The 14,382-nt window shown below is 41.7% G+C and overlaps 1 protein-coding gene across 1 annotated transcript in view; it reads right to left on the bottom strand.

Moving 5' to 3' along the window:
- Positions 1 to 6,737: 6,737 nt before the first annotated feature.
- The window catches only part of RNF150 (ring finger protein 150), a 72,069-nt gene continuing 64,424 nt past the window's right edge, over positions 6,738 to 14,382 (bottom strand). The window contains exon 7 of the mRNA XM_005492179.4: positions 6,738 to 9,533. Coding sequence (XP_005492236.2) covers positions 9,415 to 9,533 — 119 coding nt within the window. The 3' untranslated portion in view covers positions 6,738 to 9,414. The remainder of the gene's footprint in view (positions 9,534 to 14,382) is intronic.

Genomic DNA, 14,382 nt, shown 5'->3' with positions numbered 1-14,382 from the left:
AACTGCAGACAAAAATAACATTGAAAATAATGACCATAAAATGTTGTACTTTGGGTTTTTTTCCTGTAGGAGCACAAATGGCTTTCACATAAAGACCAAAGTCCCTGTCATTGCATATTTTGTGCTGTGGGATGGAGGCTCAAGCATTCAATCCCTAACATTTTACGAGTTATTTAGGAGAAATAGCTATTTTATATCTCAGAATTCAGCTTTTCTGGCAGCCTATGCATGGAAGTGATATTTCTGTAGCCATGAAAAAGCGTCATGGAAATGCAAGGCAGTTAATCAAGAAAGTTGAGGTGGAAAAGTTTCTAAGGTAATCTGGCACAGCAACTTCAGAAAAGATTGGTTCAATTTTCAATTTTACATAAAATAATCACTAGCCCTAATATATTTCAAAATGCATGTGTGTGTGTGTGTGTGTGTATATATATATATATATATACACAATGGAGAAATCTCAGAAATCAATTTGTTGACATCTGAGAGAAAAGCAGCCAGAAATACTTTTTATTCTCTGCACAGCTTACTGATTTATTTCATCTGTGCCTTGCTCTGAAAAGATGAATTACTCTCAAGGCAAGAAGAGACACAGAGCTTTTCAGAGATTGGAAAGTCATGTGTGTCTGGATCAGACTGATTTTTTTTTCTTTCCTATAAAAAGCAAGGAGGGGGAAGGAAGCAAGCTCTTGATACAGAAAGAAATTGCTGTGGAGATGAAGGCAATCTCACACTAACACAAACCCAGATATTGGAACTAGGTGATCCTGAAGGTCTGTTTCAACACAAACCATTCTGGCTTGGAATCTTCCACTGATTTGCTTTGAAACTAGTACACCTAACAGTTCTGCGATTCTTGATTCTTTGATTGTTTCTGCAAAAAAAGATCAAGTAGTTGAAAATCAAATCTTCAAGTTTCAACAGCTGGCTCTAAGCTTTAGACCCCAGCCTCTCATTATGCCTGCAAAAGTATCTAACACCCTTTGTTCGAATCTGTGAGAGTCTTCAGTGTGCCCAGAAACACAAAGGAAACTTGTGACACCTTCAGATGTCACACACAACCTGGGGCGAGAACAGCACTGAAGGGATCTCTGAATCAGAGGCACCCTCCTTAATCATCTGTAGTAGAGGACCATCAACAAAGTAAAATCCATTTAAACGTAGGGTGTGTCTTGTTTGGATCAAAATGAAGAAACCATGTCTTTCTAATGCAGAAGGACCTCTAGAGAGCATTTCTCTGCAGACCATCATCAGGATATTGAGACGGTGCTGTAGTCAGCCCATGACATTTAACATATACAAAAACAGGAGGCCCAGTCACTGGTGGATAATGTGCAAAAGAGTCACACACCTGCTTCCGCCACATTTCCTGTTAAAAACCAACCAAATAAACCCCCAACCCTGACAATTTGTGAGAGGCATTTACCTTCTGATCATCTTGATAATAAAGCGCCGGTTCTAGTTCCAGAAAGCAGAGAGAAACAGCGCTAAGGAAGCATTGTTCTGAGCTGCTGAGATTTTCACAGGCTGGCTGCCAGCTCTAGGTCAATCTCTCAGCATTTCCTGCCTGCTTTTAGCAGCAGAGCATCAAAGTAATTAGAGAAGGAGGAGAAAAAAGGCAGGAAAAATAAATCGGTGAAATCTGGTAATCTGTTCAAAGAATGAAGCTCCAGTGTAATGGATAACCTGTGTAATCATCCCAAAGTAACTCCTCAGACACATTTAAGAACAAATTCAACTTCTTCAAGCCTAGGTCTGAAAGTGAATTATATTGATCTGGATTAAGTGACTACATTTTTCCTCTCAGAATAAGATTATGCTCCAAGGAACCCTTCAGTTACAAATATAGTAGTATAAACCCACACCTCCCATGACCTAAGCTGATTTTCATGTGTAGACCTGTGTTTTGAAGAAGGACAAAATTAAAAATGGTTGCTATTAAAACTACTTTCAAATGGTACTTTAGCAGCTGCATCTTAGTTCACGAACATCGGAGCAGGAATAATTTCAAGGTTTGGGGGTTTTCCTTTGATTACCAATCAGTAGGTTACCTTTGAGTACCTCTGACAGGGTTTTTTTATGTGATTTTACCTTCATGTGCCCACAAGAGCTGTGATGTGCAGGGAGAAAGCGATTACTCTTGAGGTGGAAAAGCTATTTGGAGGATGTGCCTGCAGAGAGCATCCTGCTGTGCTGCATCAAGCATGATGAGGTCTGTCACAGAGTCACATTTCCTTCCTCTTTTAAAGGAGAGCACCTCAGCAATATCAGCCTAAAAGCTTTCCCCCTCCCTTCCTTGTCATTAATGGCAACTTTGGTCAGCTACCAGCCCTAGCAAAACATCTTTGCACGTTGCTTAACACACACACTACCTGAGCACATGCATAGAAAAGCACTCGCTACCCATAAAATTTATGATATATTTATTTTTAAAAAGCCTGGCTCCGTAGTTAAGATCAGGAGCGTATCTGGACATACCTGGAACTGTGAGAGCTCCTTGTTAATCAGGCAGTGACTTTGGCTGGGCTGACATTTCCCTGGCTATTTTTGGAGCATGACTCAGATGCTGAGATCCAGAGCCAGCAGAAATCCCTGTGGGCTGATAGCAGAGCCTCATTCAGAGCTGAAACATCACTTGGGAGGGAAAGGGACTCCAACGGGCAAAGAATTTTGCTCACCTGCCTTTGGGGTTTCTTTAGAAAAGCAAGTACACATGGAAAACAAGATATTATGGCAATGTAAGGGGATATTAGGAACCAAAAAGGAAATCGTCTTACCTGGCTCTGGCAGGAATATTTTCAACACATTTTTGGGCTGGTGGATAAAAACACAGAGCTTTATGAGTGCCTGCTCCTAGATGTGCAGCTGAAAACCCAGCAGACACATTTTAAGGCATTTTTCCCCAGCCAGTCCTATGAGTATTGAACTGAAGCCTGTGTGAAAGTCTGTAGCACAGGTTTCAGCTCCCACCTGGCCTCCTGACCATTTGTTGCTGTGAAGAGAAGACCCACAGGTCTGGTTAATGACTGTTTGGTAAGATCCAAGGGCACAGATGGGTATTGGGGTTGGGGGAAGAAAATGAGGATGCAGGAAGAAAGGCATCAGTCCTTTGTGGTCTGCCTTCTTCTCATTGGTAACTGTTATGTGTCACTTCACAGAGGGCTGATGGAGTAACTTCGGGGCTTGTTTTTAAATCCCTGTGTGGCCTCCAAGACCTGCCCTTTGAAGCAGCACATCATTAGACAAGAAGCTGTTCCTGTGAGCCAGGCTTCTCTTACGAAGGATGATGCAACCTGAGTCCTCATTGATCAGCTTTAATGCAAGTTAAAGCAGTAAAACCTTCCCATGAAAAAAATCCCCTGGCTCCTCCAGTCACTGGATTTTATTTTAATTTTTTTTTTTCTTTCGAATAGCAGAAAATATATTTGGCTTGAAGTGTAGTGGACACTTTTTGCTGCATCCTGAAAAGGAATGATGTCAATTGTTTCATGTTAGCTCCATATTACCATGGCTCCAGACTGAGACAGAAGGCACTCACAGCACATATAACTGGGCATTGCAGTAATACATACAGGCATGGCAGAAACCCCTGGACCCCATCAGCCCACAAGTGAGAAGCAGAGGGCTTTAAGCCCTAAGGAGTTTTTGTCATGGTTTGTTTCCATGCTATAATTATTTTAATTCTAGTCAGTACAACTGCAAACATTACTTGTGGCGCCATGATCTCAAGCAGGGGAAAATCCCACAGATCAATAGGATATTGCATTATGTTATTTCCTTCCATTGCTTTTAGGTCTCACATCTTCCATGCCTTCATCCCAGGCAGAAGTAAATAACTACATTATTACTACATGGCTGTTTTCTGCAAGGGCATTTTACACATCCCTTAAGCTTTCTCTACAGAACAAACACCCATTCTCATATCCATCTTTAATGGGGGTAGGAAGTGCTTAGTATCCTGCAGTATTTATGACTCTCTAGGTGCTTCTTATAGGAGATATTGGATACTGGATTAACTAGAAGGGCTCAAAGCAGATACAGAACTCTAGCTTACTTAAAGCCCAATGTGATTTCCATCTCCATCCCAGGAGCCAGCTCTGAAGGCAGCCGTGGCTCCTCTGCCCAAGGCAGCTCCCCAGGATGAATTGCAAAAGCAATCTTCCACCAAAAAAGCCCCACCATACTTCAAATTAATTCATATACATCCTAGAGAACCATCTTTTTCTCCACCTGTTTTTATGGTGCTAATCAAATACCAGGCCAGAGCTGCCTGAGCACAGCCAGCACAGAAGGTTGCTGCTGCTGCAGAAAATAGCTCCTCCTGTGTGATCAGAATATGAACAGCTGAGAACTTGCATTAAAAGCAGAGAAGAAAACATGCTCTGCAGAATACAGCAAAGCAGCAAGGCTGCCTGTGACCGTGTTCACAGGGGTTTTCAGGTGAGGGAAGAGATGAGGACCTGACTCCATGTTTCAGAAGGCTTGAGCTATTGTTTTATGATATATATTACATTAAAACTGTGCTAAAAGAATAGCAGAAAGGATATCGTCAGAAGGCTGGCTAAGAATAGAATAGCAAAGAATGATAACAAAGGCTTGTGGCTCGGCTCTCTGTCCGAGCCAGCTCACTGTGATTGGCCATTAATTACAAACATCCAACATGGGCCAGTCACAGATGCACCTGTTGCATTCCACAGCAGCAGGTAACCATTGTTTACATTTTGTTCCTGAGGCCTCTCAGCTTCTCAGGAGGAAAAATCCTAAGGAAAGGATTTTTCATAAAAGATGTCACCGACAGGAACGCTCCAGGGAGAGCAGAGAAACCCTCCACAGTGGGATGTTCGCTTGTTTAGCACGGCAAATAGTCACAGATTTGGCTCAATAAATGAAGCCAGGCGCGGGCAGGGCGCCCGAGGCTGGATTCGCGAGGCAGGAGAGCCTCCTGCTGGAGAGACACGGATGTGGGACGCGGGATGCGGGATGTGGGATGCGGGATGTGAGATGCGGGATGATGTGGGATGTGGGATGCGGGATGTGGGATGTGAGATGCAGGATGTGGGATGTGGGATGCAGGATGTGAGATATGGGGTGCAGGATGTGGGGTGCTTCTCATAGGGCTTGTGTTCCAGACCCTTCCCCAGCTCTTTTGCCCCTCTCTGGTCACACTCCAGCCCCTCCATGTCTCTCCTGCAGTGAGGAGCCCAGAAATGAAGGAAGGCATGGAACAGCCCACAAAGCAGGACTCTGAGCTCAGCCCCTGCAGCCAGGCACACTTACACCTGTTTCAGCAGTTCAACTTGGTGATCCTAGAGGTGTTTTTGAACCTGAAGAATTCTATGATTCCATAGTATAGTAGACCTTTTTAAAGTTGAAAGTATGAAAGGACACCTCCTTTCATGCTGCACCTGGTTTTTAAAAGGTTTACTACATTATGGAATCCTTGTCCTGGTGTTACTCCTTTGTGGGTGTCTGCTCTGTTTGCACAGAGATTGAAGCTGAGGAATGAGCCTTTTGCAAAATTATAGCCTCACCTATCACCACTGATTTCTTATAGCTGAATTCTGATAAATGCATTGGCTCATCAGATTTATTTTGGGCCATGAAGTCCTATTCCCTCAGGGATGCCCCCAAACCTGACTCCCTGTGTTAGAGAATTGCCCTCTCAGTGGTTTTTCCAGAGTGGCTTCCTGAGACCCAGCACAGGTGAATGCATCTCCTTTATGGGCACCCTAAAAGTGCATTTTCTTTCTTGGCATGGTTTGGATATCATGGGACCCTGCATGGAATTTACCCAGGTTTGCTGTGCAGGAAACTCCAGGTTTACACAGGCTGTTAGAAAGCACATACAACACAATCATCAGATTTGTTTTATTAAAAAAACCTGCAATAAAATTCCTTGGAATTCACCATCTCAACTTTGAGAGTTGCAATATTTTACTAGTACGTAATAACACAGTCTCACATATTTACATTATAATCCTCTATATAGCAAAAATAGCCATGTTGGACTACTGATTAATGCTTCCAAGTATTAGCCTCAACATTTCGGTATTTCCCCCAGCTGAGTCACTGTCTATGCTCTTTAGCATTTACAGTATTTAACAAAGCAAAAACGACACAAAATAATAAAAAGTATGTTTCTCATGATGTCAGGCAAATCCCTTTAAGATGGTAGTTCTCCGACTCCCACATTTTTCAAGAGAGATAAAGTGCATTGGAGAAGAAGATGTATACCTTATAAAATGTCAGCAAAGAGTTAAAAGTTTATTTGCAAGACTGTACAGAAGGGAAAAAAGGCAAAAAAAAAATCTTCACAAACTGCTATTGCCCAGCTTTGGCAGCACGTCACAGGTAGCAGGGAAAGGGATGAAAAAGCCAAATACAAGAAAGAGGATGGCCCATGCAAATGCCACAGGATGATTGTGCCATGGCCTTTTGGTGGGTGTTTCTCAAAGTAGAGATGCAGGAATGAGTGCTTTGGAGAATTTCTCTGGGACAGGCCATTGTCTCTGAACTTAATGCAGTCATTTTGTTAAGCTGTGCACTTATAGCTTAACAAAATGTGGTCCATGTGGTATTTATTTTATGTGGTATTTATTTCATTTGGGATTTTAATTCTCTTTACAACACTGGCATTTGCTGGTATGGCTGTGCTGCATGTGAGAAGAGACACGGCTGGAAAAAGCTCTGTAGCCATCACTGAAAACCAGGATACTGCTGATAAGTGGGATGCTACCTTTTCTCTTCTTTTTTTTTTTGGTTTGCTTATAAACTACTCTAAATAGAAATAATTCTCTTCTGGAAATGGATGGAATGTATATATTTTGAAAGTACAAAACTGTTTGAAATGTTCACTAAATACAAGGAACATCTTGGTATAAAAATAACAGACCCTCCCACCCACTGTCCCCTCTTTACATGTCTAATTATAAAATGGTACAGTAATTTCAGGTTTCTAACATGAAACAAGTGTTGTGGATGGCATTACATACATATACAAAACATTTGGATATTTGACATCTGAAATAACTGTATACATTCAGAGCAAACAAGCATCTTGATCTGGCTATTGTGTTTAATGCTACTCAGAACCAAGAATCAAGAAAAACACAAGAAAGGGAAAACACTATTACTCCTTTTTTTTTTTTTTCCCTCTCATTTCTTTTTCCATTCACTACAGACAGAAGTAACTTCCACCAATCCACAATTAAAATGTTGGAGAGAGAAAAGATTAATCCTGTGAAATGGATGCACCCCAACATCAATGCCCTTCTTGCAATGACTTCCTTGGGATTTGATCCAGAGGTCATCAGTGAAATCCAAGGGACCGCTTATCATATGTGATTTCAATAATTTCTCTTTCCAAACTGCATCTATAAAGCCTTTTTCCTTTGTGCCTCAATCTCCCTCAAATAAAAGGCCTAAAAATGACAACCGACACAGGGGCTTATGTATGCTCATAGAAGGCCTGTTGAGAATAATTAAATTTTAGTGCAAGTCCAAAATTATTATTTTTTTTTTTAAAGAAGGATGGAATAAAACATTTACTTAAGTGCTTCTTTCCTAAATTCAGGCTTCAGTGATGTGTAACTCAGCTTCACCTCAAGATTACCCTGAAATTTAGGGACTAAGAACATAAAACAGAATTAAACTAAATGTTCAATTAGTTCTAAATGGACAGAAAAGCATGGGGAATATTTTTTCCTTCTTTCTGTACTGAAGAAGCAAGTCAGCCAAAGTTTTAGGGATAAACACATGTGTTCCTGAATAAAATCTGACAAACACAAATTTTGACTGGAAGCTAGTTTTCACATTTAACAAGTAAATCCACAAGGAGATTAAATGCAGTGAGCCCCAGCAGTTGCATTTTGAGATGCCATCATGACACTGCCAAGTCAAAATGTTTGACCTCTGCATGAAATTTCAATGTAAGATGAGTTGTTGATTCTGTGGACTGACTCAGGAGGCAGCAATGTGATTCAAATCATCTGACTCTCAGCAGAAACTGTGAATTCTTGTGTAACAGTAAGCTTCTTCACAGCTGAGTATTTACATTGAAAAACCAAATCACACACTGCACAGTTAACAGTGAGCTCTCACCTGGAAAGCAGAGCTCAGGATGAAATAAATTATTAGGTCAGGTCATTATTATTTAGGTGTTTTGATTTGTATTAGTTCTTTTATTTTTGAATTCCTTCCCCAGTATATTTTGGTGTATGTACCTGTATACAAATTGCAAATATTCTTCTGAAAACAATGACAGGGACTCTGGAGGGCAACAAACCACCTGAACTATTGTTAGATAACAAGCAGACAAAAACTGCTGTCAAAATGTAAGAAATGAAGCACACTGAGTGAAAAGACCCAAAGCAAACCAGGAATTAAACATTTCAAATGGCTGCCTCTTGCTCCCTTGGCAATTTCTGATGCTGACAGCAGCATCTCCAGACCCTTTGTAAGAATACTGTCACCTGCTCAATGCAGAACTGTTAATAAGCAGCCTCTGGAAACCTCTCAGATGCTCCCTCCGCCCACTGATCTGGTTTTGGTCTGTAAAATTAAGAAGTGATGTTATGCTAGATCTTTTTTTCCAGCTATGGAATTGTCACTTGGAGGAAGGACACAAATGTACTGACACCTGTGAACAGCATAAAATACAGGACAGGAGCACATGGATGGAGTGATGCTTCAAGCTCTGTCTCTCCTTCACACTTTACAATACCTGTCTAGAACAGAACTTTAAGACACAAACTAATGCCATTTTAACCTAGATTTCTGCAAATTCAGAAATACAAGCAAATTACAAATGAAAGCCTTCAGAATGTGTCATTTCCAAGCCTGCCACCTAATGAAGGCAGGTGTTACCTAATGCAGGGTGCTGGTGCATGATCCTTCTGGAGCCAGCCACATGTAATTCATGCAGAAACAACAAGGCAATGATGAATCCTGCTCAGATCATGATGTGACCAATGAATGGGAATTCGGGTGTCTGGACTGAACTCTTGAAAAAGCTGGGGTCAGTCAATAGAAACATTGTCCATAACAAACCATAAACAAACAAACAAAATAAACATATGCCTTTTCAAAAAACACAACGGAAACTGGATTGAACAAGTGTAAAAAACACTCAAGCTGTCATTTCAGTTGCACATTGAGGAGCCCCTGGAGAGCCCCATGAGTGCTCTCGAGCACAATCTGGATGTGTCCATGTCCCAGGTGAGCCAGACAGGTGTGCAGGCGATGGAACCGCATCCAGGCAGACACAGCAGCTGCTATTGCTTTTCACCATCTCAGCATGGAGTGTGCAGGATGACAGTGCTCTGGAGGCATTGGCATGACTGCTCCAAACCCCAGAGAGCTGGCTGGGTCCCTACCTGTGGCCCTGCCCTGTGGTTTGGTGCTGGAGCTCTGTTTTCAGGATTTCGCCTCCTCGCAGTCCTGATCCGTGGAAAGCTCCACGTCGGAGAGTCCAACCTCCATGGCCATGATCAATGAGATATCTGAATCACTGCTGACTGCTGGCTCCTGCTCATCTGTCAGGGCACAAAAGGAAAAGGTCAGGTCTTTCTGTTAATGCATTACTGATTTTTAGTTCTGCAGGTGGAATCCAGAGGGCTCTCCACCACTGAGATTGTGATTAGATTACAAACTTTGTTCTTATTTAATATCTGTCTACAACACTTCCAAAATACCCCAGAATTCAAGACATTCACAGTGAAAAGCATGATGAAAGGAGCCTGGATGGGTAACATTTTCTTCTCTTAATCCTCTCAGGGCTTTTCATCCAGGTCCTTCATGAACTTCCTGCCCCCATGTGAGAATTTCCCTCCCCGTCCCCTTTCACCTTCTCAACCTGGCCTCATCCTACTCTCCCCACAAACACAGCAAACTAATGACAAAGCCACAGGCACCTGGTGGAGCTACTGAATCATCAGGAAAACATTTCCCAGAGGAAAAAACCTGCCCAAACCCTCAATAAGTGATGGAATCTCAGAGGACATTTTTAAGAGGGCACTACTCTAATGTAGGAACACTGGCATTGGACAAGGATGAAACAAATTCAGGACTTTGGACCAGGCTCCCTGCTTTCTCAAGTGGCTTCTCTCATCCTTTTCTAGTCTCTTTAAATTCTCTCTTTCCTCTGATTTGAAGACACCTTGCAGGTTCTTGATGCAGGCCAAAGGGATCTACCCTAATGCACCATGACCCCAAATACTCCAAGAGTTGCATTGCTGACTTCTGCCAAACTGCAAATCACATCCTTGGAAGAGCAGCTTGTTTTTGTTTTGATCCCACAGCACTTACCATGTGCATATTTAGCAGCAAATAAAGCCAACAGATTTTAAACCACTAAGAGCTAATTTTCTTCCAAGAACAATCAGGAGAAGCAAAGCACACTAGAGAGATTTTCAAAGGCACAAAACCTTCATAGGTGGCTGAGTCTCTGAGACAAAAATTTGATGGCTCATATTTTCAAGTTATTTAATTACAGAGATGGTATTTATACTGTAACAATACAATGTATTTAAATCTGTGGCAGTTTTTCGTTTACATATTTTATTTTTTAGACATTAGAAGCAGGGTCTGATTGATGATAAAAAATCTAGAAATTGAATCTCTAAAAATTAATAAGTAAGAAACACGACAAAGGAGCCAGGAAAATAATAACTCCTCACAGTTTAATTATTCGCTTGAAGCTAAGTGAGCACAGTTAATCACCTCTCAAGAGCAGCGTGATTTAAAAAAATTTTAGATTTTAAACCCCCCACATGTGCTGGGATTAGACCTCATGTTCTGCAGAGAAAGCTTGAATGGGGTGTGCATTATTCAAACTGAAAGCCAGTTTTCCCTTTGCAACTCTGCCCAGTTTGCACCCTGGATTGCTTTTGTGCTTTCTTGATTGCAAGATAAATAATTAATGCACACAACATGTTTATATCTTTTTTTTTTGCCCTTCCATATGACATTAGTAAAGGCATTGCTTCTGACTAAATGCTTCCACCAGAGGTGGAGGAAGTATTTACAAGCTGAATGATACATCCTTCAGATTTAGTGGTTTTAAATGACGCTGAACCTTCAGGTGAGCTGCTGGGTCCTGGAGTACATCAGAGCATCTCATACACCTCCAACACCAGAATCACCACCAAGAGTTCAAGAGAGGCAATAGAACAGGGCCAGATTTGCAGCTCACACACCTCATACCAGATGGAGGTACAGCAGCTCACTCTCTGCAAGCCAGTAAACTCGAGCTTTCCTTTACAAATCCTATACAATTATTCACAATCTTGGATCTCAGTCTTTGCACTGTGGGCTTTTGTGGTCTCCTTTGGAACTGAAGTGCAGGTTGGCAGGAACAGGAGTGATCCTAAAAATGCCTATGGCTATGCTCTGGCATTGATTTTCCAGCACTGTGACAGTGCCTGGAAACAGAAGCACTCCACCTTCCTTGTTTGCTACCAATCCTAAAGATACAGCTTTGGCAGAGTGGGGAGAGCACCTTCGACATCACCATCCTTACACCTTCCCTTTCCCCTGCCATTTCCTTGGAAGCTGCAGTGCATTCCACAAGGAATCAGTGCATCCCTCAGCATCCCCTGCTGGCTGCACACAGGAGTCCTGCTGGGACCCCAGCACACAGTTTAAAACCTTTCTGAAGCTCTGGGAGGCTGCAGAAGTCACACAGACATGATCAGCTGTAGGTAACCCTGTTGCAAGGTCCGTATTGCAAGCTGCCCCACACAACACAGCCTTGCCAGACCCTGCTGCTTTGTTTGTTGGGATTTCTGGCTGGCTGCTCAGTGACACAAGCCAGCACAGTTACTGCTATTTGTTAGAGGTAAGCAAACCTCAGCGACATTGCCAGTGCCGGGAGCTTAGCCTGTGTTTTGCATCCCTGCCTTTCAGATCCCATTTGCAATGACAAAGCTTATTCAATCACACAGCTTCTGCAGGAGATGCCTGGCTCGCTGTTAACAACCTTTGTGGCTCTTCTGCAAGGTTTTTGTAATTTGCTGTTTTTCTTAAAGCCCTGAAATCAGATGAGGATCTCAACTTTCAGTGAAGATCTCAGCTTTCACTTAAAAATAAATGAAGCTTAAGAGGCAAAAAGGAAACGAAGTGTTTTAAAAATTAAATCTCTATTTTCCAGACTGATTTTATGCTGGAATACCTGACTTGTGATTTTAGCTGCTTGATATTGGCAACCATGCCTAACCACACACACTATAATACTTCCACTGTGCTTTACAGCACTTCTTGCCCGGGGCAGAAAGCATTTTGCTTAATGAAGCTAAAGGCACATCTCAAGCTGCTTTCCAGCCAGAGTGTCAGTGCCTGCAGCAGGGAACTGTAGACCTCCCTGCCACATTCCTCTCATGTCAGAGAAACACAATACACCACAGCACGCTGCCTCTCCAGACAGACTTTTTCCACTCACTTGTATTTCCTGACACACATTTGTTTGAGAGGTGAAATGCACCAAACTCCTTCTCTAGCCAATGTTATTTTAGATCAATCACAGCAGCATGGGAGGAATATCACCACGTAGATTTGGAAGGGGCCTACACAAGGGTGGCACAGCTCTTGCTTCTTGAAAAGTGCATCAAGTGATGCTTATATTTGAATATTAGTGCAATCAGACCAAGATGAAAATAGCTAATTACTCTGGTGTGTTGAAAACAGTAAGATGGCACACTAGTCATAGTTACCTACTGCTGCTGCTATTCATGACCATTGGTGTAAGTCTGTAGCTGTTGTACACTAATAAATATTCCAAAAGGAAGAGGTCAGGCAATGGGTTTCTAAGAATTTGATACTGCTTCAGGAGGCTTGGGAGGGAGCTAAGCACTGAACAGTGAGTGAAAAGTGCATTCACAAACCCATTGCTCTGCCAAGCATGCAGGCATGGGCACCAGAGATGGGCAATGACCCACCCAGGGGTGAGAAACAAGCTGATGGTGGCACTTTCCTTCTCCTGACTTTTGGGTAGCTCTCTGCTATTGCAGCCACTGGCAGTAAGCAGGGAAGTACCACTACTGATTTCACATCCTCATTGTAGTGAAATATACCTTATTTCACAACTCTTCAGTTTGTGAAGACAGATTTAAACAAAGCCATGAAACCCCTGGTGTTAGTTATGCTCCCAGATCTAGACAAGTATCTAAAACCCATGGAATACCATGAACCTTGTTTCAGTCTAGGGCTCACTTCTGAAGAAAACATTCAGATGTGCCTAGAAGGATTTTGCTTCATAAGAAACCAGGAATGTGCCATCTCCTAGAGCTTTGAGGACCTGATCAGAAAATATATCCAGAGTACTGGAGGCATTGATATGGGATCTTTATCAAAACAATCAAAACACATTCTGCTCAGCTTGAAGCCACAGAGGAATGCCAACGCAAGCAGCACTATTCAGATTTTGTTTCCAGTATAAGAACAACCAGGATACAATTAATCACACTTGATTTATGAGAGAGACATACCTAGAGTCCTCTATTTTTCTCTGTCTGTCTAAGAAAGCACTTTACCATTACAGAGTTTATTGCTACCTCCTACTGTGGCCTTGCCATTTCATCCCTTGGCTGTTTCTAGTCTAAGAGGAAGAGCATCTCATGAAATTATTACCTCAAATGGCAACTATTTCACAACAATACCAATTAAATTTATCACTGAGATCCCTTCATTTAAAATTACTACTGATTGTTAAAATTACTCTCAAGTTAATCATCTCACAGTTCTCCTTGGATCATTTTATAAGTTTCAAATTCCTACTGTATCATCTTGAGAATTGTAGCACTTTAGAATGGGCCATAACTGCACTAACATAACATTAAATAAAACACATGTTTAAAAATGCCTATAAATGGCAAATTGAAAATTTATTAGTAATATAACTAATTTTCTGAAACCTAAATTTGGAGCATGTTGTACTTAAGCAATAACTTTAACACCAGTTACCTGAGAAGACCTTTTGGGCTTTGGCAAGAACAATAAACTCATTTTCAGAGAGAGTGCAGAAAGTACCAGCACCCAAATGCTTTTTCCAAAAGAAAGTAAGAAAAAATTGTCCAAATAAGGGGAAATAACACAGAGAGCAGACAGCAAACACATTTGCAAAAGACTGAGCAAACATACCAGATGTTATTGCATGGAAGTAGTTGGGCCCAACTGGCTAGAAAAGTAAAACTTATTTTTTCCCATTGTGTATATATGTATATCTACCTTTAATGAGCATATACTAAGTCTTTGGGATTTTACCCATGAATCAGAACACTCAGCCTTTGAAATGCACAGCACATATTAACATTATTTTAGTAGCCAACACTTTGGAAATCAGTCTCCTCTCTGTGAGAGACTAGTTGACATTTTGGGAACTTTGATCAG

Source organism: Zonotrichia albicollis, chromosome 5 (assembly GCF_047830755.1).
Source record: "Zonotrichia albicollis isolate bZonAlb1 chromosome 5, bZonAlb1.hap1, whole genome shotgun sequence".
Taxonomy (NCBI): domain Eukaryota; kingdom Metazoa; phylum Chordata; class Aves; order Passeriformes; family Passerellidae; genus Zonotrichia; species Zonotrichia albicollis.
This window is presented reverse-complemented; position numbering and strand designations above follow the sequence as displayed.